This window comes from Danio rerio, chromosome 11 (genome assembly GCF_052040795.2).
Source record: "Danio rerio strain M-AB ecotype USA chromosome 11, GRCz13ab, whole genome shotgun sequence".
Lineage (NCBI taxonomy): Eukaryota > Metazoa > Chordata > Actinopteri > Cypriniformes > Danionidae > Danio > Danio rerio.
The window spans coordinates 30,458,750-30,480,981 of record NC_141031.1 but is presented as its reverse complement, the minus strand read 5'-3'; the positions used below and the strand labels follow the sequence as shown (position 1 = coordinate 30,480,981).

General features: G+C 36.3%; 1 protein-coding gene across 8 annotated transcripts in view; it reads left to right on the top strand.

Annotated features, from left to right (window-relative positions):
* eif4g3a (eukaryotic translation initiation factor 4 gamma, 3a) overlaps window positions 1-22,232 on the top strand; it is an 89,480-nt gene that overhangs the window by 41,131 nt on the left and 26,117 nt on the right. For 2 of the 8 annotated variants that reach the window (XM_087273804.1, XM_087273808.1), the window contains exons 6-19: window positions 1,448-1,624; window positions 3,208-3,319; window positions 4,899-5,005; window positions 6,325-6,507; window positions 8,494-8,593; window positions 8,696-9,379; window positions 9,462-9,547; window positions 10,751-10,985; window positions 11,595-11,719; window positions 13,719-13,844; window positions 16,187-16,336; window positions 16,557-16,754; window positions 17,487-17,633; window positions 18,240-18,476. In XM_087273804.1, coding sequence (XP_087129930.1) covers window positions 1,448-1,624; window positions 3,208-3,319; window positions 4,899-5,005; window positions 6,325-6,507; window positions 8,494-8,593; window positions 8,696-9,379; window positions 9,462-9,547; window positions 10,751-10,985; window positions 11,595-11,719; window positions 13,719-13,844; window positions 16,187-16,336; window positions 16,557-16,754; window positions 17,487-17,633; window positions 18,240-18,476 — 2,667 coding nt within the window. Of the gene's footprint in view, window positions 1-1,447; window positions 1,625-3,207; window positions 3,320-4,898; window positions 5,006-6,315; window positions 6,508-8,493; window positions 8,594-8,689; window positions 9,380-9,461; window positions 9,548-10,750; window positions 10,986-11,594; window positions 11,720-13,718; window positions 13,845-16,186; window positions 16,337-16,556; window positions 16,755-17,486; window positions 17,634-18,239; window positions 18,477-22,232 lie in introns of all 8 variants that reach the window. The other 6 variants (XM_087273803.1, XM_087273807.1, XM_087273802.1 and 3 more) reach the window with 3 other exon arrangements.

Sequence of the window (22,232 nt, the reverse complement as noted above, 5' to 3'; positions counted from 1 at the left end):
GTTCCACCACACAAACTGCAAGTTTTCTAGATTTTCCATTTGGTTAATAGATTACACGAGCAGGATTCACTGGTGAGATTAACTGTACATGTAGAGCACTGAGGCTATTTAGGCGGTAATGCAAAAGGAGAAGCATAAACTAAAAGAATAAACTTTAGGGTTAATGTTTGCTTTTGTGGACACAAATATAGTTATTGTTATAGTTATAGTTGTCGTCCTTAGTGTGAACCCCACTTTAATCTACACGTTTCCACTGATGGCACCATTGCAGCAGTTCAACACTCACTGTTGCAAATGGAGATGTACAATGTGTGTGCCACATAAAAAAAGAATAACATGACAAATGTTTTGTTGTTGCATGAACAACTGAACATTGGAGTCTCCATAGGCTCACAACTTCCAAGCAACTATGGACATTGTGGTTAATTGCAACTTTTAAAGTATACATACCGAGATCACTTAAGGATGTGTCAATACTATCTTCTTATTCAGAACAAAATCCAAGTTCGTCACTTCATATTTTGTAAATGTTTTCAAATTTTCTTTCTGATTGTGTTTGTTAACATGCTGTATGGCAAATGTGGATGAAGTTACTATCGTCTCTGACTGTATTCTCGGAAACCAGAGCTGTTATTTTATCCCAAAACAAACTCACAGTCAGCATAATTCATAAGCGCGCATGTGTTATGCACTATATACTCTGATAACAGACATTTTTGCTCAGCTACATAAATATGTCCACAGAATTGTCTTGATTAAGTCTAAAAGTTTTAATATCTGCATTTTCTTGTTTGAACAAGTAAGACTTTTATCTCTTATGTTTAAATACACTAACACACTTCATTAAACATGTACACATAGACATCATATAGATGCTGTAAAACTGCAGGTTAACCATGTTTATATATAAAAGGGGTCACCAATTTCGTTCCTGGAGGTCCGGTGACCAGCAGGGTTTAGTTCTAACTTGCCTCAACACACCTGTCTGGGTGTTTTAAGTATACCTAGTAAGACCTTGATTAGCTTGTTCAGGTGTGTTTGATTTTGGTCGGGGCTTAAATCTGCAGGACACCGGACCTCCAGAAACAAGTTTGGGGATCCCTGAAATATAATAACTTGTATTTGGTTAACTTTAACTTAATTTGATTGTGATGCAATAATGTGCATCTTTGGTAAAGCTACTTCGAAACAATAATTAATGTAAAAAGCGCTATATCAATGAACTTGAATTGAATTAAGCTCCTACTGGTCATTTCTGATATTCTGACTTTGTGAGATGCATGTGTTGTTTTTGTCGCAAATTTGAAAAGCTATAATAATTGATCTGTGAGGTATTTAAAACTGAAAATGACACATTCTACGGACACCATACATTTATTTGACATCTTATATGAAAAGAGACATAGTATATCTCATTTAACTCTCATTATTTTATTTTCCTCCACAGTTCATACACAGGAGTCAAATGCAGCCAGCGCGGCCTACCCTTCCGACTAACAACCCCTCCATTCGGCCGGGCTCACAGACCCCCACGGCGACGGTTTATCCACCAAACCAACCCATCATGATGACCATGACGCCCATGCCATTTGCTACCCAGACACACCAATATTACATTCCCCAGGTAAAGAGACCTGAAATCGAGCTATTGGATATTGACAAATCTGAATTAATCTCTCAAAATATTCTCTGTTTCCACTGTGATGAATATTGAAATTGAAGTTTTTTATTTATTAATCATTCAATTAATCATCAATCCTGCATGAGATGTAAAATAAAACTAATCATTAAGTGTTTTTGTTAATACAGACGTTGATATGTATATGATTTAAGAATTAAATATCTGTTTTTGGTCAAACATATTCTTCAGATGCTTGTTTAAAAAAGCTGTTTTTTTCAGCATCAGTGAGTAACTGTTGTATATTATATTAATTGTTTAAAATTTTTTTGATCTTGTTGAAATTTTAGTAGTTTATTGTGCTCAGTAATTTTTTTATTTAATTTGTATATTCATTTATTATATACTTTTATTTTTAACTTTGTTACAGTTATTTTATTTTTAGTTATACGTGTTTTATAGAAAATGCTATGGATGTATTTTAAACTTTTTTAATGTGTATATTAAATGTTAAATTATACAATGTACAAATATTACTTAAATTTACATTTAATATAAACATGCAATAAAATACAAGTGTACATAAAGTTCTAAAATATAAGCACAATAGAATAATCAAGAACCTAAAAAATGTGGTCTTAAAAAGATGAGTTTTTAGCATCTTCTTAAAACTGTGGAAGCATTTCTTGCAGAATAAGGTAGAGCATTCCATAACCTAGGTGCAGCAACAGAGCATGAATATTAATATGATTATTAAATAGCAGCTACTCGCACTAAATTCTAAGCTTTTGCTTGTGTTGCTGAATAAAGTCAGCAAATAATGTAAATGAAATATGAAAACAATTTCCTGATGCTAGAAACTTGTATTACTATTGGCTACGTCAAAGCAATGGCTAGTTTTTGAAGTAACTTATTTAGGTGCCTGATAACATAACAGTGCCTGCGCCTCAATGTATGTACTGTCCACCCTAAATTGTTGAATTTTACAAATGTTAAATAGCATTTAGTTCAGAAAGGTGGATGATATGCACATTGAGATGCTGGGATATCAATGGTTCACAGTAATCATGCATAACGGACATTCATTCACAAACTAAACACTTCTTCTGTCAGAATTAGAAGTGAAAGCCAGAGAGGGGGTGTGTGTCAGGACATGGATTAGATAAATTTAACAGGGGAGGGAGGATAATACATTTCCATGCACACAAACACACACTCTTTGTCAGTAATGCCCGTTTAGTCACTCATCCATTGATATAAAAAATTGATGTAAAATTATAATTTAAAAAATATTTGCATTCTGACCACAAGGAAAACTCCCGATCCCGATGTGATAAGTGTATATATCTCTGGCTCCCTATGGCCAGTCCACTGCACCTTGGTCCCACATTCATTTCAAAGGAGCACTACCCTGTACTGAAATGACGGCTCTATTAACGCATACTTCCAATAGACATCTAATGTAAACATCTATGGTTTGATATAATATTTAAAGAAATATATAAATAATTGCCTGTCTTTGCACTGTATATAAAAGAATTCATTTTTGTTCAGTTATTTAAGTCAATATTCTGCTCCTCTTCTGTCAGTATCGTCATAGTGCACCTTACGTGGGACCCCCGCAGCAGTATGCCGTCCAGCCTCCAGGGTCTGGAACTTTCTACCCTGGACCCAGCCCTGCGGAATATCCCACCCCTTATGGCAAGTACAGCCCTCTCTGTAGTGCACACTTCAGCATGAGCTTACTTGCGTCGCACCCAGCTGGTTCATATTAGCTCCAGGTAGTTTCAGTGTGTGTCTGATTAGCTAACTGAGAAATGACCCCGTTTCCAGAAAGCGGTTCACTCCAAGGCTGTTTAGATCTCATGTGAAAGCAGCTCAAACTGCGACGTGACTCACTTTTTTTCCTTCTCTTTTCTGAACCCACTATTAAATCAATGGGGTAACTGATGTTACTTTGAAAATAGACATGATCAAGTTATATTCAGGATGCTGTATTTGTTTGAGACACTTGTTTTTGTTTATTGTACTGTTGAACTATTGAATTTGAAAACTATTTGTAATAGATGTTATAATCTGTTATTGTAGAATAAAACGTCTATTTATAAATGAAGAGTTCAGAGCGAATGCTTTAGGCATGTAGTATGTTCAAAAAATATTTTTGCTTCAAATCATCTCAATCGCAGCATCAGCCCATTCAGAAATAACAGTTTGTTGGCAGAAGCCGCTAAACGCCACTTGCCTTTGACAGCAAAAGCCGCTATGTCCCGAGAACCAATCAGAAGATGCAAATCGAAGATGTTTTCAATGTTGCAGCATGCTGATACGCCGGCTTTTATGAGAAGTGTTATATCTCAATTTTAATTTAGATTTTATAAGATCTAGTTTAATGATCTGAGCCTGTCCGACTGCCACTGAATAGCAAATGAAAATGTCCCTTACCCTTAACTTTCTGCATTATAAGAAAAAGAAAACCTACTGTACAGTTGGAATTGTAACGTGCATTCATATCGTTTTTTAGCGCTGTGACGCTACTTTGAATGAGTCTGATTTACTATTCAATAAACAGAAACTCCATTTCATGAAAGACAAAGTTAAACAAGATACCGTTTTCTTCACATGAATGCTGACATGATATAAACAGAAGAGATGAAAAAGCGATGTTATGATCAAGACTGTGTAGTGAGGATCAATAAATAACAGCTTCTAAAAGGGTCTAAAAAGACACCGTTTTTTGCACAGTAGCCTACTTTGTGTTTTATTTGCTAATGTAAGCTATTTTTACAGATAAATATAATATATGAAACTATATATTATTTATATTACTTGATAATATATGTCTGATAAGCTTTTTATACAAATGGACATTGTACAGATTGATGTTTCTCAATGTTTTGCTCTGTTTTACTTGCAGTACACCAAAATATTTAAATTGATCAAGCATTTTTATTTAGAAAATATGTTAATGAACGTTTTTAAAATGTCTTTTTGCAGTAAAAATTTAATTTCATTATTTTAGAATTATAATATACATTTTTATCATCCATTTTCAAGCAAGCTGAAAGATTTAATATGTTTATTTTATTTATCTATGATATAAATAATATTCATATGATTTTTTTAATGCTATTTTTATTAAGAAATTGTTTAGTAATTGTGAGGATTTTATTCAAATTGAATTCATTGCCTGAAAAATGTAACAGCTTTTGTCACTGTAATATTGTTGCTGATACAGTGTTAAATCTTAAATAAATGAATCCCTTCTCTGTTCTAACAACAGCTGCTGGTCCGCCATATTACACCGGGCAGACGGTGTACCCACCCTCACCACCCATCATAGTGCCTGCACCAATGCCACCTCCACCAACCAAGCGAGAAAAGAAACCAGTGAGTACCTGAAGTGCCTCATTTTTAAAATCCCAAGGGATTCACTTAGTTTTCAAATCATTTTTAGGATGATAAAGCTTGGATTAAATCCCAGCAGCCTTGGCTGGCAGACCCAGATTAAATGGGAAAATTCTGTTAAAGGGATATTCATCGAGCATTAGTTTTACCTTAGTATTGGCCTTGGCTTTTTGTGTATTTATGTCATTAATTTCCAAAATTTAGGATGAAGAATAAGTGTTGTATTTGTCCAGGAATGAAGTCAATAAGTGTGCCCTGCAACTCCTGACATATTTGAATCAGACAGTCTGATGTTGTTTGGTTGCATGCTGGGGTGTTGGCATGGCCGAGGTGTTTTATCCCAAGCCAGAGTGAGAATTAAGCCAGTTCGAAATTTCATCCTGCAAGCTGACACATTCATTTTAGAATAAATCATTTGGAAGTAGCTCTTAATTAAGTAACTCGCTAAAGTAAGTCATTCTGTAATGTTGGAGTTTTAATGATCGGGTCTGGAAATACAGAAGCCAGTATTCTCTGCTTAATTTACAGAAAATCTATTACATTTGATGGCCTTTTTCAAAGAATAGATCTATTTCATCCAGACAATTAAAAGTGTCAGCTCATGTCAAAGCATTTTTCAGGGACTGATTTTGAGTTTGTCTGATACATTGAACTATGAAAATACCAGTGAAGGATTTCAGTTCTCAAGATTAGTTTTGACAGCAAAAACCTTTTTACTTTGTATTAAAATGAGCTTTAAGGCAAATTCAAGTAAAATTTTACAATTCATTGGGGTTATGTGTTGTTTAAGTTAACTGTGTGAATTCTAGTTTAGAACTAAACCATTTTCCAACTATTTTAATCACTATGAGAACATTTTTAATAACAAAACCACTGTGAGGGTGTAGCTGTCGAAATGGTGGACGTTTATCTTTTTTTTTATTGGTTGACAGAAAAAAGTCTGTCATGGACAGAAAGCATTATTGATGTGACCACTGGCTTATATACAGACACATTACGGTTATATTGAATGTAAACAAACAGTACACATTTAATAAATAAATTAAAAAGTAAAGGTTTTGCATGTATACATCTGACAAAATTTGAATAAAAAATGTCATTTAAAAATGCCTTTCATATTTATATTACAAAATTTTATTTTTTAAAATATATATAGTAAATAACTGTAAAATAATAAATGTTTTTCATAAACAATAACCTAAGATGTGTCTTGTATTGAAGCACTGGTGCCTCCAACAGCCCCCAAGCAATTGACCAGGGTGCTCTAGTGAGTTTGTTGTTTTGCACCATTGTCCTCCCAGATCCGGATCCGAGACCCCAACCAGGGTGGAAAGGACATCACAGAGGAAATCATGTTTGGGAGCCGCAATCCTACACCTCCTGCCGGACACCCAGCCTCCACCTTAACCCCACCTGCAGGACGTCCCTCCTCGACTCCGACCCCACCTTCAGGACGCCTGTCCTCCACACCCACCCCTCCACAGGCAAGACATACAGACACAGGGACAGGTGTAGCCTGGGCTAAAATGACATGCCATTAATTGGCAAGTGAGTTATCAGTTGGCAGAATGAGTTCTTTTAGAGTTATTTACACTTGAGGTAATTATTCACTTCAGTGGAGTACAGTTCTTAATGCATTTTAACACAAGTTCCTGCATCATGTGAGTATTTAACACGTCTTTAATAATTAGCACCGCTTTAAGCTCTCACTACTTGTGTCCGTTGGGTCCTTGGCTCAGCTGTTTTAAGCTCACCTGTCTAATGCTATTTTCCAGACATGTACAGCCACCCACTACTCTCTCTCTCTCTCTCTCTCTCTCTCTCTCTCTCTCTCTCTCTCTCTCTCTCTCTCTCTCTCTCTCTCTCTCTCTCTCTCTCTCTCTCTCTCTCTCTCTCTCTCTCTCTCTCTCTCTCTCTCTCTCTCTCTCTCTCTCTCTCTCTCTCTCTCTCTCTCTCTCTCTCTCTCTTCATGGATTAGTTCCAGGTCACACAGTCTGCCCCCAATATAATCCCTATGAACACACTGAGAGCGTAAGGCTGTTGGCTGCACCATTATGTTCATGTATATTTTGCTCTATGGACCATCTGAATAAAATATCAATCATTAAAGCATGTCAGTATGCAGATCAATATTTCATAACAGTCTGAATAGCAATAGCTCCAAAATCTTGTTGTCTTGCTATCGACAAAACATATGGTACTACCATGGTAACAGTTAAAAGTATTTACTTTAATAATGTTTGTAATTACAATGGTACTTGTTGATAAAAAAAACTCTTGGTACCTCTCCAAAAATGTGTTTCTCATGTATAAAAGAAAGTGTTTACCATGGTATCTGCTAAAAAATATCGGAAATTATCATATCTGAAAAGCAAGATATTACCAAGGTGCATACCTGTTAAAAGCTGCTCCAGCTGCTCCAGAACGCAGCAGCACGAGTGGTCTTCAATGAACCTAAAAGAGCACATGTCACTCCGCTGCTCATCCGTTTGCACTGGCTGCCAGTTGCTGCTCGCATCAAATTCAATGCTCTGATGTTTGCCTACAAAGCGACTTCTGGCTTTGCTCCTTATCTGCTCTCACTTCTGCAGATCTATGTGCCCTCCAGAAACTTGCGTTCTGTGAATAAACTTCGCCTCGTGGTTCCATCCCAAAAAGGGAAGAAATCACTTTCGAGAATGCTCACGTTCAATCTGCCCAGTTGGTGGAATGAACTCCCTAACTGCATCAGAATGGCAGAGTCACTCGCTGTTTTCAAGAAACGACTAAAAACTCAACTATTTAATCTCCACTTCACTTCCTAATCTGCAATTGCCTCTCTGGATATACCACTAACTGTACTCAAATAAATAAATAAATAAATAAATAAACTACAATTTTACAAAAAAATTACAAAAAATATTTTACTAAATTACTATAAAATTACTAATACTTTCCTTCTTAGACTTTACAGACCTGAAACTTGCCTATAGCACTTATTCATGGTTGCTCTTATAGTTGTGTAAATTGCTTCCTTGTCCTCATTTGTAAGTCGCTTTGGATAAAAGCGTCTGCTAAATGACTAAATGTAAATGTAAAAGAATTAGATTATTATACCCAAAAATTAGGATATTACAATGATGCCTGTCCAAAAACCTGAAATTACCCATGGTTTTTATTCAAAACACATTTATTCATAGCAATAAATATCAACAATTATTACAATAATGATCTAGATTTAGAACATGGTATTAGCAGAGTGCATCATGATAAAAACAACATAATATATTATCTGAAAACCATTGTACATACCCCCCAAAAATGATTATTACTATGTACTCAAAACATAGTATGACTATAGCAGGTCATTTCTGGGCCAGAATAATCTTAGACTTTGGCTGGACATTATGTCAGTAGTCAAAGATCTGGCTCTGCAATACTGTTCTACAACTGACTGATGTGTCTGCATTTCTCTCTCTTTCGCCCTGAAGCGGCCCAGCAACTGTCAAACCCCAGAACAAACGGCATATGTCAACCAAACTCAGAGACTCTCAGAGAGCCCTGCGCCAATGGATGGCAAGCCCAGCTTAGGTATAATTCTAATCCAGTTCTGTGTTATTCTTTGCCTTTTAGAGAACTTTTATTCTTAATTAATTATGTTTGACCTTCATTTTGCTCTTTCGAAAGCTATAGACGACAGGTCAAAAATGGAGTCTGGTCCCATTAAGTCTATATCTCCTGGACCAAGACCTTTAGAATCCTGTTTGGAGAAAAGAGAAATCTCAAGTCTTCCATTACTAGTCTCTTCTTCTCCAGAGGTGGATGTTTCTTCCCATCCTACAAGTGGATGCATCAAACCCACTGCCGCAGGAGAACCAGAATTTATCTCTCCTTCAGCCACTAAGGCTCAGACGTATCAGGTCATCTCTGGTGAGGAATCTGTTCCTGAAGCTTCTCCCAGATTGTCTGCTTCACTGTCCCTCAGAGTGGTAAATGGTGTCAATGAGCCTCAAACTCCCTCAAGCTATGAAGAGCCTGAGGTCCAGGAAGCCCTAAAGATGTCGTCGTCCTGCGAGATTCAGAGTACATCATTCATGGAGGAGTCTGGTCAGGAAGTTCCAGTGGCCTTGGAGGAGCTCCAGGCAGAGCACCTCCCTTCTCTAGCTGCACATGTGCCCTTGATCCCAGGCGTACAGGCCTCTTCAATCACCTCCAGCACCACTTCTGTTCTTGCGCCACCACCTGGGTTGGCACCATTAGTGCAGTCGGTTGTCCTTGAGGTGTCAGAGCAGAACAAGACCTCAGACGATGTCCAGCTGAAAGCTCAAGATGCTTCAGAATCACAAACTCAAAGCAACTCTAGAAAGTTTACACCAGGTATTTACATAACTGTAGCAAATCAGGCAAAGTGGAAAGTTCAAATTACAGATTAACATTTGTTTTGTTCTTTCTGTGATAGCCCAAGCTGTCCCTGTTGTACCAAAGCCTTGGAAGAAACCAAACGACGAAGATCTTATGATGGAAACGCTGAAGAAAGACAATGAGGTGTGGATATATGTTTTTGACATGAGTGTTTTAACTAAAATTTAAATGTGTTTTTTTGTTTTGTTTTGTTTTGTTTATTTTGTTTTGTCGTTTTGCTTTGTTTTGTGTTTTTAGTTTTGTTAAAGTTGTTTTGGTTTTTAGTTTTTTAGTTTTTATTTAGTTTTGTTTTTTGTTTGTTTTGTTATTTTGTTCTGTGTTTTTTTTTTCCCCAAGAAAAAAGTTTGTTGTTCGATCCTACAAAATTCATTACTGAACTAAAGATTAAAAAGGCACACAGAAAGACTTTAATAAATTAATACATTTGTTTTTTATCTTATAATGGACTTTAAATAATATAATATAATTAATTTATTCATTCATTCTCTTTTCGACTAAGTCCCTTTATTAATCTGGGGTCACCACCGCGGAATTAACTGCCAATTTATCCGGCATATTTTTTTACACAGCGTATGCCCTTCCAGCTGCAACCCATTTCTAGGAAACATCCATTCACACTCACACACTATGGATTTTATTTAGCCTTCCCAATTCACCTGTACCGCATGTTATTGGACTGTGGGGGAAACCCACGCGAACGCGGGAAGAACATGCAAGCTCCACACAAAACGCCAACTTGAATTGCAGTTTCAGTTACTTCCGAATTAGCTTCATAAGGGAGAGCAGGAGGTTGCCGCTTGGGTTTCCCTCACAGTCCAAAGACATGCAGTATTGGTGAATTGAATAATACTAAATTGGCCATAGTATAGGACTGTGTGTGTGAATGAAAGTGTGTATAGGTATTTTCCAGTACTGGGTTGCAATAAATATAATATAATATAATATGATATAATATAATATAATGTAATATAATGTAATATAGTATAATAGTATAATATAGTATAATAATAAAATATAATTATTTCTTAACATTTCATTATACTTTTTTAATTTGCTTGATTATTTTTCAAATTGAGCATTAAATGATACTAGTCCATCCACTTAATCGCCCTTAAATAATAGAAATGATTTACTTTTGTTTTGTCTTTTACCTTTAGTTTATTGATAGTTTAAATGTGATTGTTAATTATATTGGAAAGTAGGCGAACTCCCTCTGCATAGCGTAACAGCAACTAATGACATTGTTATCATGACACAAGCCATTATGCAGTAATTCATCTCGCATAACCCCTTGTGTAATGCTGCTTTTTTTGCGCTTCACATCAGGAGGAGACCTCAAAGGACTGCTCTGCTGGAGATGAGATGGTCTTGCAGTCAAGCTTAGGGACCTACAGCAGCCCCTTTACAGTGCCTGAGCACCAGGAGAAGCACTCTGAAGAAAACGGTGAGACCGAGACCGAGCCTTTCAGGAACGGGGTTGAGACGGAGAGCACGGACAGTGGTGTGACGCTCGGGGACAGTAGGGGCTCCATGTGTTCCCCAACTCCACTCATTCAGGAAGGTAAGATTTCCCTCAGGAATTGGTTGGGGTTTCGTATAGCATGCTGAAAGTGTTTATTAAAGGGTGAAAAAATCTAAATTAAAATCAAATCGAAAAGGTAGTTCACCCAAAAGTTTAAACACAAATAAAGATATTTTGAAGAATGTTGGAAACTGGTAGCCATTGACATTTATGAAATGACAAAAATACTGTAGCCTTCCTCAATATCCTATTTAGTAAAATAAATTAATTATGAATTAATTGGAAACACTTGAGTGTGAGATTTATTTTTTATTTTTTTGGGTGAGCTATGCCATTAAGTCATTGTTTATTCAGACATTTTACTGATTTTGTTTGCTGGATTGGGTGTTGTTCAGATGCTTGTACAGCTCTGTGGTATTATTAAGCCTCAGAAAAGCCATAAAGACATTAAAAGGTACCAGAAGGTTTTCATGCACATTATTTTGTTCTGATAATCATTGGTGATCAGATCTATTAGTGTTCTGAAACTGTTCACTGTGAGCTTGATTGAATATTTAAGTTCTCTGCTGACAGTTGCTCTCCATTCACCATTATTATATACCATTATTCATTACCATATCTACTGTTGCTGTTGTTTTCCCCCCCCAGGTCTTGTGCAATCTAATGGAAAGAGACAGTATGACCGGGACTTCCTGTTGGGCTTTCAGTTTATGCCGGCCTGTGTGCAGAAGCCTGAGGGACTGCCTCCAATCAGTGATGTGGTGCTAGACAAGGTGCTCTTTTTGGTTATTAGTTATACACTTATATATTGTCAGATGCTGATAACCGTGAAACCATGATTATTCTTTAGGCTATATAATCGTACAACCAAAAGCTGTAATTGTTACATCCCTAATTGCTATGCAGTTCAAAACATAACATATGAATGTGTCTGAATGTAGAAGCAGTCTACTTCAGCAATGCACTGATTTTGTTGTGCTCTAAAAAAAAATATGTACAATACGCACTGATTTAGTTTCAAAATACAATATATTAACATTTTAATGTGGAAAAACTGAACGCTGGTGTCTTAAGGAGCAAAAATTCAGCATATGGGCTCATATGCAGTTGTGTTATCACTCATATAGCAAGTCATATCTCTCTGGCCCTTCGTTTGGGATGCTTTTCATGAACCGGCCCCATGACAAACTAATTGAATAGCCCTGGTCTATAGTGATCGATGATTAGCTCTTCTCTACTAGAAGGCGGGGCTTCATTTGCCGTATTGACCGTTACACTTTTTTCCCATTCAGAACTATGAGTGACACGTCTTGTTTATTCTATAGTCTTTGGTATTGTGCGCGAGTGCCACTTTTCATTGTTATAATTGTAATATTTATTAATATTGTTATAGTCATGATTTGTGAGGTCATATACTGTAGCTCCGGATTATTCCATACAGAGACCTCTAGTCTCTCCTTTGTTTAAAAATCTCCTTAGTCATCTTGACATCACAAAAACTGCTGTCACTTCATGGAAAGTGAACGCCTCTGCTTTCATTTGATTAAACAATAAAAAAGACGTAACCTGCGTATTGCTTTTTTTCGCTCAGAGTTGACGTTTTTCAGCTGCAGACACACAGCGCAATTGCAGAAATGCAAGGTGCAGCAGGCAGTTAAAATACAAGGTGTGCATAAGCAAAACGCTCAACTCCTGAAGTGGCCCACACCACTTAAGTAAATGTAGCATTATTTTGCAAAATTTCAACATCTCATTAGCCTGTTTTCAGAAAACGGAGCATTATTTTAGAAAAAATATTTAATCTCATTGACTTTATATTAATGTTGTTACCTGCTTGAACATTATACCAAGAAAAATACAACCAATCATAAACTGTGCAGCTCTTGCCAGATTAAATATTAACATATTTTGTGGAAATATTTAATGGGAACGGATTCCTCAAATGAACATGCATTTATTAATCTTACTTCTTATGCACCGCATCCACACTCCAAGAATTATTAACCTCATAACCCTTTTAACAAGGTTAACAGGATGATCCTGACCATTTTAATTGTCGAAAGCTCATTCCTTGCTGAAACATCTTAATAAAAAAGAAAACACACACACAATGTTTATTTACATTTAAAACATGAAAAGTACAGTAACACAAGCATGTTCCCCCAACTTCTAAACTTCATCCGAGCTGCACTTTACAGCCATGAAACTCCCTTGACGTCCTGTTTCCATTAAAATTGCATGGCGGTTATGTCATAGTTGGCAGTAGGCATCATTTAGCCTAAAGACGAAAGAAAATAAATGCCCTTCCCCTGTCTGATACTAAACTCTGTTGGTGTGTTTATTATTGTCATTTGTGTTTGCTTTCTTGGTTACTGTTTCCGACAACACTTGTTTCACTCCATTCTTTCAGTTTCCCATTTCAGTTCCTAGTTTGCAGTCTCACTCACATCTGTTTTTAGCCTTTCTTGCTCTCTTCGTCACAAGTTGACTGGAGCGTAAATCGCCGAACATGTTGTTGATGTATAAATAACAAATGGAGCTGGTCTCCATGGTGAACATTGTTTCCCCTTGGCGGTGCAATCCGAGGAAATTCGGATCTCGAAGCAGTTTCTGTCATACCGATTGTGATAAAGGGAAAGATAGTTGAAGATCAGGATGAGCAGGAGGGGAGGAAGAGGAGGAGATCTGCTGTTTCATTCATGGACACAGCTCTGCTTCTCACTGCGACCTCTGCTGGATGTTTAAGGGAAATGCTCTTTTTGCTGTTTTCAGATGAACCAAAACAAGCTGCCTCTGAGGTCTGTGGACCCCAGGTTGATTTCCAGAGGGACGCCTCAGGATTTCACTCCTGCTTTTGCTGATTTCAGCAGGCAGATGGCTGGAGGACGCGGAGCCCCGGTGAGTTCTAGGCAGTAATTAATTTAAATAATATGCTTTATTAGAGACTCATTTAAATCCCCTCTACTGCAAATAATTAGTTAATAATTTAACAACATTCAATAGTCAGTTGAGTTTAAAGTCTGTGTGAAGTCAAAATGTACAATATTTAGTTTGCTAGCACATGTTAACCATTTGCTTTTGTGTTTGGATTGGCGGCCCTTTTTCTACTATGCTTTAAAGGTCCCATGAATTTAAAATGCATTAATTGACCGCCAACTTATCCAGCATGTTTTATGCAGCTCTTCCAGCTGCAACCTATCACTGGGAAACACCCATTCTGTCTCTTATTCACACATACACTGCAGGCAATTTAGCTTACCCAATTTACCTATAGCGAATGTCTTTGTACTTGTGGGGGAACTCAAAGCACCCGGAGGACACCTTGGAGAACATGCAAACTCCACACTGAAATGCTAACTGATAATGAAATTAAATAATAAAAGTTTGTAAATGTTAGTATCAGTAGTGTTAGTTTTTTAGGATATATAGGCTAGTTATAGCTGGTGTCTCATTATATCGTGACCAATGAAATGCTCTCTAGTATCTGACATGCCCCGCCCCCTTTAAGGTGCTTCACATTTGATGCGCTTAAGCTTAACCACTCTTACTGGCAGAGCGGTGATAAAACAAAACTCTACTGGCTGTTTTTAAAAGAGTGGAGGGTCTACACTATGTCCCACCCTCTCTTCAAGTTTGTCATATATTGAATAAAAATGCACATTTCAAAGCACTTCCTGGGACCTTTAAGCAACTGATACATAACAATAGAACAAATAATATAAATCCAGTGTGATAGAATATAAATAATAATAATAATAATAGTAAAAACTATAAAATAAAATATAAATTAAGAAACCAAACAAACACACATAAAAACAAGTAAATAATTCATTCATTCATTTTCTTGTCAGCTTAGTCCCTTTATTAATCCGGGGTCGCCACAGCGGAATGAACCGCCAACTTATCCAGCGGGTTTTTTACGCAGAGGATGCCCTTCCAGCTGCAACCCATCTCTGGGAAACATACACACACATTCACACACACACTCATACACTACGGACAATTTAGCCTACCCAATTCACCTGTACCACATGTCTTTGGACTCTGGGGGAAACCGGAGCACCCGGAGGAAACCCCCGCGAAGGCAGGGAGAACATGCAAACTCCACACAGAAACGCCAACTGAGCCGAGGTTCGAACCAGCGACCTTCTGGCTGTAAGGCGACAGCACTACCTACTGCGCCACTGGCTCGCCCCAAGTAAATAATTAATAAAATAAAATTCTGACAATTATAGACAAGCAGGACCTTTACATTAATCAAACATTTTGAAAATAGAACACAAACGGACCACTTTAATGGCCATTCTAGTAGTGGCGGTCCTTCTGTTGATGTCAGTTTGGCATGTTCAGCCTCAGTTTTCTTAACCACGCCCCTCTTTCTGTTAGTTTGCTGTTACGTTCTCTAAACTTTGCATGGTAATAACAATAAATTAAATTAAATTAAATTAAATAGGACACCTCTAAAATTAATGAGGAGCCCAGTCTCATCTCCCATTCAAAAGAAAGCAACAACAAAGACGATTGACCAAAGAAATAATGAAAAGTCTAAATTATTTGACATTTGAATTTGAAGGAGACATAAACATCTTGTAGAGATCAAGCCAAAATATTAAACAAAAGCTCAGCAGCTAACTAAGTTTTAAACCCTCTTACCTGCACATAAATTAACAAATGAAACATTTACTTACCTCCCTACTAACCACAAAACATGAGACAACCTAATAAAACAAAAAGGCACCCTCATCATCACATGCTTTTCTGTACATTGATCTCAATAGTTTAACAGTCAACACTCAGCATTAAATTCAACAATATTCAATCAATTATTGTGTTCATGCCAAACTCTAATAATAAATTTAAAGAATAGAAAATATCTTATTCGTGCAGTAGTTAGTTGCTAAGCTTTTGTGAATTGTATATTTATTAGTGCTTTTAATTAATTTGACATTTAAAATGTTACTTAATCTTACACATCTTCTATTTTCTAATGTTTAATATATTTAATTATTTCAATATTTAAATTATTTATATGATTTTTTTTCATATATAATATTCATAACATTATAATTATAAATGAAGTAATAAAAATAAAATCTATGTGAAGCTAATTACCTCTGAGCGCTCAAAACATTTATTCCATATCAAGATGCAGCTAAATGTCATTTTATATTTATACATTATAAAAAATGCAATTATTTTTAAAGTCATTACTTTTTATCTGTACAACAATCTGTTAACAGCTTTTAAATGTGCGACGACTCCCACCACGCAAGATCATCGTAAACCTGTCTGTCAGTGATGATGTTCAGCTCAAGAAGGCAGAAAATGCTTGGAAGCCTGGGATGAAGAGAGAGGGTGTCGCAGAGGACCCAGAAACCATCAGAACCCAGGTTTGGACTCTAGAGCTTATATATCCATCATGAAACATCCACAGTAAAAGTAGCACTCAAGACAAGGTGCTTGTCAATTGTTTTGATCAGGATTTTTATTCATTTGTTTCAGCTACACAATTTAAGTCCTGATTTGTTAATGATGAAAATGTGTTTACTTTATTTGATGAACGTTTAGTTGATTTTACTACAATGTGTTGGCTATCTTTTGGCACTTCAGGAGTTGTTCCGGAAAGTTCGTAGCATTTTAAACAAGCTCACGCCGCAGATGTTTCATCAGCTGATGAAGCAAGTGACGGATCTTACTATCAACACAGAGGAGAGGCTTAAAGGAGTCATCGATCTTGTGTTTGAGAAGGCCATCGATGAGCCCAGCTTCTCTGTAGCCTACGCCAACATGTGTCGCTGCCTGGCCACGGTACGTTCCAAACACACTGCTTGCTTCTGTCGGTTTTAAAACTGTGGCCTTTTTGGCTCTTTATGAAGTGCTTTCACATTCTAAAAGGAGGGAAAATACACTTAATGTTTGTTTTATTGTATTTCATTGATTTGTTTCTGAAGATTTCAATTACAAAACATTTTTTAAGGCAGTTTTCTCAAAATGAGTTTTTTCTTTTCTTATTTGCTGAGCCATAAATCTCCACTTCAGCAGTAATTAATTCTTATCTTTAGACTAAAAGGTTTTTACAGAGGGATTTGTTTATATATAATTTGTACATTTATACACAATGCAACATTTAATTTGACAAAAATGTTGAGATTGTTTTTTTTTTCTGCCTTTTTTTTACTAAAAGATACCCAAGTCCCTTCTGTAGGAAACCTTTTTTTTTATTTGTCAAAATAATAGTAATAGTAACAATTAGTAATTGCAACTAGTAATAGTAATGATAATAACAAAAATGAAAAACTTTAAACCAGTATTAATTCATATATTTGTGTATGAAATGTAAGCAAAATAGCACATTTTTTATTCAGCAGTGCCTCGTTTGCATATGTGAACACAATATGTATGGAAACTTGTAATACAAATTATGCTTGATATTCTTATTGTAACAAGTATGATGATTACTGTGATTCACCTTCAGTGTCTTTCAATAAACAATGCAATGTAATGTCATGCCCATTTCTTTCTCTTTTAATCTAATCGCAGCTCAAAGTGCCCACAGCAGACAAACCTAATACAACGGTGAACTTCCGGAAGCTCCTGTTGAATCGATGTCAAAAGGAATTCGAGAGGGACAAAGTAGATGACGTTGTCCTGGAGAGAAAACAAAAGGAGATTGACTCTGCCACATCAGTAATTCATTCATCAAGATTATTCAAAATTGATTTAGACTTGCTTGACTTTGTTGTTCATCTGTAATGCATATTAATGTACTGTATTCACTAGCCCAGGTGTATTTAGTAGGATGTTTGCCCAAAACATCATTCATTTTCCTTTGGCTTAGTCCCTTATTTATCAGGGGTTGCCACAGTGAAATGAACTGCCAACTATTCCGTCATATATTTTTTCTTTTAGCTACTACCCAGTACTAGGAAACATCCATACGTTCTCGCATTCACTTAAGCGCTCATGCACAACAGCCAATTTAGTTTATTCAATTCACTTATACCGCATGTCTTTGGACTGTGTGTGTTGACATTTTTACAGTTTATTTGCATTTGATAGTTTGTTTTCTGTTTAATTTTTTTGTGTCAGTTTAACTAGGTAATTCAGTAGTAGTTTTAGTACTTCAGACTCAGTTTTAAATGTTTACAATGTATTACATTGTATACATTGAGACTAAATAATGGCAGAATTAGTTTTTGTTTACATTATTCTTAAAAAAAAGAAAGAAAAAAAAAACATTTCTGAACTCTGAAAGCACGATTGTATTTATCTGGAAACCTGGTTCTCTTGTAGCCCACAGAAAAGGAAAGACTGCAGGAGGAGCTGGAAGAGGCGAAGGACAAGGCCAGACGTCGCTCCACTGGAAATATCAAATTCATCGGCGAGCTGTTCAAGCTCAAGATGTTGACAGAGCCCATCATGCATGACTGCGTGGTGAAACTGCTCAAAAACCACGATGATGAGAGCTTAGAGTGCCTCTGCAGACTCCTCACCACCATCGGCAAAGACCTGGACTTCGAGAAGGCCAAGGTAACTCATGCAGCAGTTTTCTATTATACATTATGTAGCAGTGTTGTTATGAATTTCAAAACATCCATGGTGAAAATTCTTGGAACGGTGAAAATTTGAAAGGTTTAAGCTGTGTCCAAGGTTGAATATCTTGCTTTTTATTCAAGTCATCTTATATGACCATGATTGATAGTAAAAGCTTATTACAGTAAAAAAAAAAAAGAAAAGTATGATTATCTTCGCAATCAGGTCAAGAGCTGGCTTCTTAAACTGAAAGCTACCATCCAGTTGAAAAGGAGGGTCTGAAATTGAAATTTGTCATGCACCAATCATTATTAAATCTGTTATTTTGAGAGTTACTTTTTTGTTTTATTTATAATATATGGTTTTATGCCAAATTCAAAGAGTGATAGTACTGTCTTCAAAGATATTTACTTTTCTAACATGCAAAGGGTTGTGGGTAATTTAGTAGATTATCTAGAAGATAAAGGATTTTTTTTGTCCACATCTCCATGTTGCAGTACATATGCTGTCATTCGTTCATTAAAGTTGAGATGATTTTAAGGTGTTTTTGGAAAAATCTTGTGTGCAGAAAGGCTGCATTTATTTGATCAAAACAACTGTATTATGTTTAAATATTATTTAAATTAAAAATATATGTTTTGCATTTTAATATACTTTAAGGGATGATTTATACTTCTGCATCGAGTGATCGATGTGACTCCTGCCTTGCATGTAGTTGTGCATTTATACTTCTGCATGCTGTTTGTGTTGCTCTACAATAACACTTCCGAAATGCTAGCTGGCAGTAGGTTTTTATGTTTTTCTTTGACGTGTTTCTTTGCATGTGTTTTGTTTTTGCTGAACACTACCTTATTGTACAAGTAGCTCAAACTTACTCATTCAGAGGCAGGAACCACCGCATGCCCACACAGCTACCAAACTGACCAATCACAGACTCTATGCGTCGTTGCAACGTGTGTTTACATTTATCGAGAGGTGCGCATCAGCAACATTGTCAGCGTCAGCCACAGCTAGGGCTATGTGACAGCGCAAAGACTAAGCCAGACCATACATGTGCACTTGACACAGAAGTATATTATTCACACTACAAGCGACTCACATCGGCAAATCGACAAGTGACAGTTCATTTTAACGGAGAGCGATCAACTTCTGGCGACCTGGTCAACCAGACCTCTAGGTGGGTGTGTCAAGCGATGCAACAAAGTTGAGAATCCTTTAACTTTATGCAAATGAAGAGCGACTTTCTTAAGCGACAATCAATAGGAGCACCAAAAGAGCTCATGTGGTCCTCTCTCAACTCGCTCAGAGGCCGGTTTTATTTGTGCTGTGTATACCTACACAGACCGGTTTGCAGCAGGTCACCACCCAGGCCACCCATTCATGTCTGAATGAGGCATGAGACATTGATCAGCCTTAAGTTATTTTGTTCTGTAATGTCAAAGCAGAATTTTCTGCATTGTTTCAGTCTTCAGTGTCAGAATTGAATCTGATGTGGCTGATTTGGTGGTAAAGAAATATTTCTTAGTATTGTTAGTATTAGTGATTTATTTTTTATTTTTTATTTTTTACAATTCATTTTATTTTAAGCGTCTTTTTTATGTCATTGAAGATCAATTTAATTATTCCTAAATAAAGATTAAAGGTTTAATTCAAAAAATGGTCTGACATCAATTTTTTAAACAATAGCTTACAAAAACCTGTAAAACTAAACTATGCACATTCACAGTTTGTTGCTGAATGGAGATTGAAATATTGACAAGAAATATTCACAAAAATGGCTTAAAAGTTATTTGTTGTCTTAATTTCAGACCATTAATACATTTATTCTTAATTTAGGACAGATTCAATTGGTCATATTGACATGTAAAGTGACTAAACTTTTATTTCAGACCACACAGACATGTAAAGAGGCTAAACACATTCATTTCAGACCGTACATTCCATGTGAAGGGACCAAACACAGATTTGTACAGGATGTTTAGCAATAGGTAAATCTGAAATCCTGTGCAGATGTGCTTTTAAGTTCCTCATAGAAAAGTCTTGAAAATCTTTCAAACGTTTATTGCCAGAACATTGAAAATATTGCCAAATTGTGAAATTTGTTTCACCTTGAGCGTGGGAGCATGTAAACACATTTGTTTTCTGGCATACAGAACAAAACATGTTTCCCCAATGTAAATTGCATATCTTTAGCCAATCAGAAAAGGGTTTTCCATTTTTTAGAAAGTATTTGAAAATGTCATGTGCAATATCCATCAGACGGTCCGTGAGCTGCCTGTAGGCGGCCTGTGGGTGTGCTGTCTGAGACCAAGAATACACTACATAACCATTGGAGCTTTATTTAGCATAAAAGGACAGCCAAAGATGAATTTTTAGATCAATTCTTAACTAAGCGCATAATCACTTGGCATTACTTCAGCACGCCTCTGCTGTTTGTTTTGTTCAAACAGGCTACTAATAAATCAGTTCAGTGTTCTGGAAAGGCAGCACACAGTAGGCCACTTAAGCTCATGCTGGAAGGTGTTAACTGTCATACTCAAAGAGGAGGGACAGAAAAACTGTTCTGGAGGAAAACAGTTCAAACCGAGACCTTTTAGTCCAAAGGGATTTCTGCAGCTCTGTTGGTGTTTAGATGGGCAGCTTTGTTGTTTTTGTGACTGCTGACATTGTTGTCCAGTAGGTCAGTTTTGTTGGATATTGGTGGTGTGTTAGTGATTTTGTATATTTTGAGTATGGTAGCATAAAGACACAAACCAATTTCTTTTTTGTTTATTAAGTAAGATACAAAATGTTATTTTAAAAATAGGGCTAGGAGGTTAATCCAAGGCAATTTTCATGTTCATGTTGCTAATTTAAAAAGCACATTATTTCAGATGGAGCAGCATTTACTACACAGAAGCTGCTTACCTACTATAGGGCCCAATGCTCTAGTAAAGTGCTTTGAAATGTGAATTTTTTTTATTCAATGTTTAACAATGGCAAATGAAAGATGATTACAGGATGGGACATATAGCAGCTCCTTTTCTTTACAATAAAAACAGCCAATAGCGTTTAGTTTTCATCACAGCTCTGCTTTACAGATACAGATACTAACATTTTAAAAATATATATTTTAATTTCATGGGACCTTTAACCATTCCATTCCATGCAAATCCGGGCCAGTCGCCACAGATATGGTTTCATTTTCTATCATGGTGCTGATAACGGAGCTTTCTGGAATGTAATACAAATGCGCCAGTCATTGACTTGGTGATGCAAGTGTAATATAAACAGCAATGTGAATGATGATCAGATATTTCTGGTTTAAAGACTCCTTTATCCTGATGTTTACTTCATTGAATAACAAAAGATAAACAAAAATAATGTGCTCACTTAGAAGGCAAAGTCGAAATTGATTTTATTGGATATCTACATTGAGATAATCATTCTGTGATCTGTTTTCCTGGGAATAATATTTCTAAAGGACCTGCTAACATGGAATTGAACCAGATTTTGGTAAAAACTCAAATAGTACAAACATAAAAATAAAAGAAAACAAAAATATCTTGAAAATTTGTTATCTGTAAAAACAGCGAAATGATACAAGGAGAAAGTACTGAACTACTGAAATGTTTTTTGACAGACTTCAACGGAGTGTAAAAATATTGATGGTTCTGTGGGTCTCATCTGTCAGATCTGATCTTTATTATTTTCTATTGGAATTAAGTCAGGTGATTGGCTAGGCCATTCTACAGCTAGATTTTCTTTCTCTGA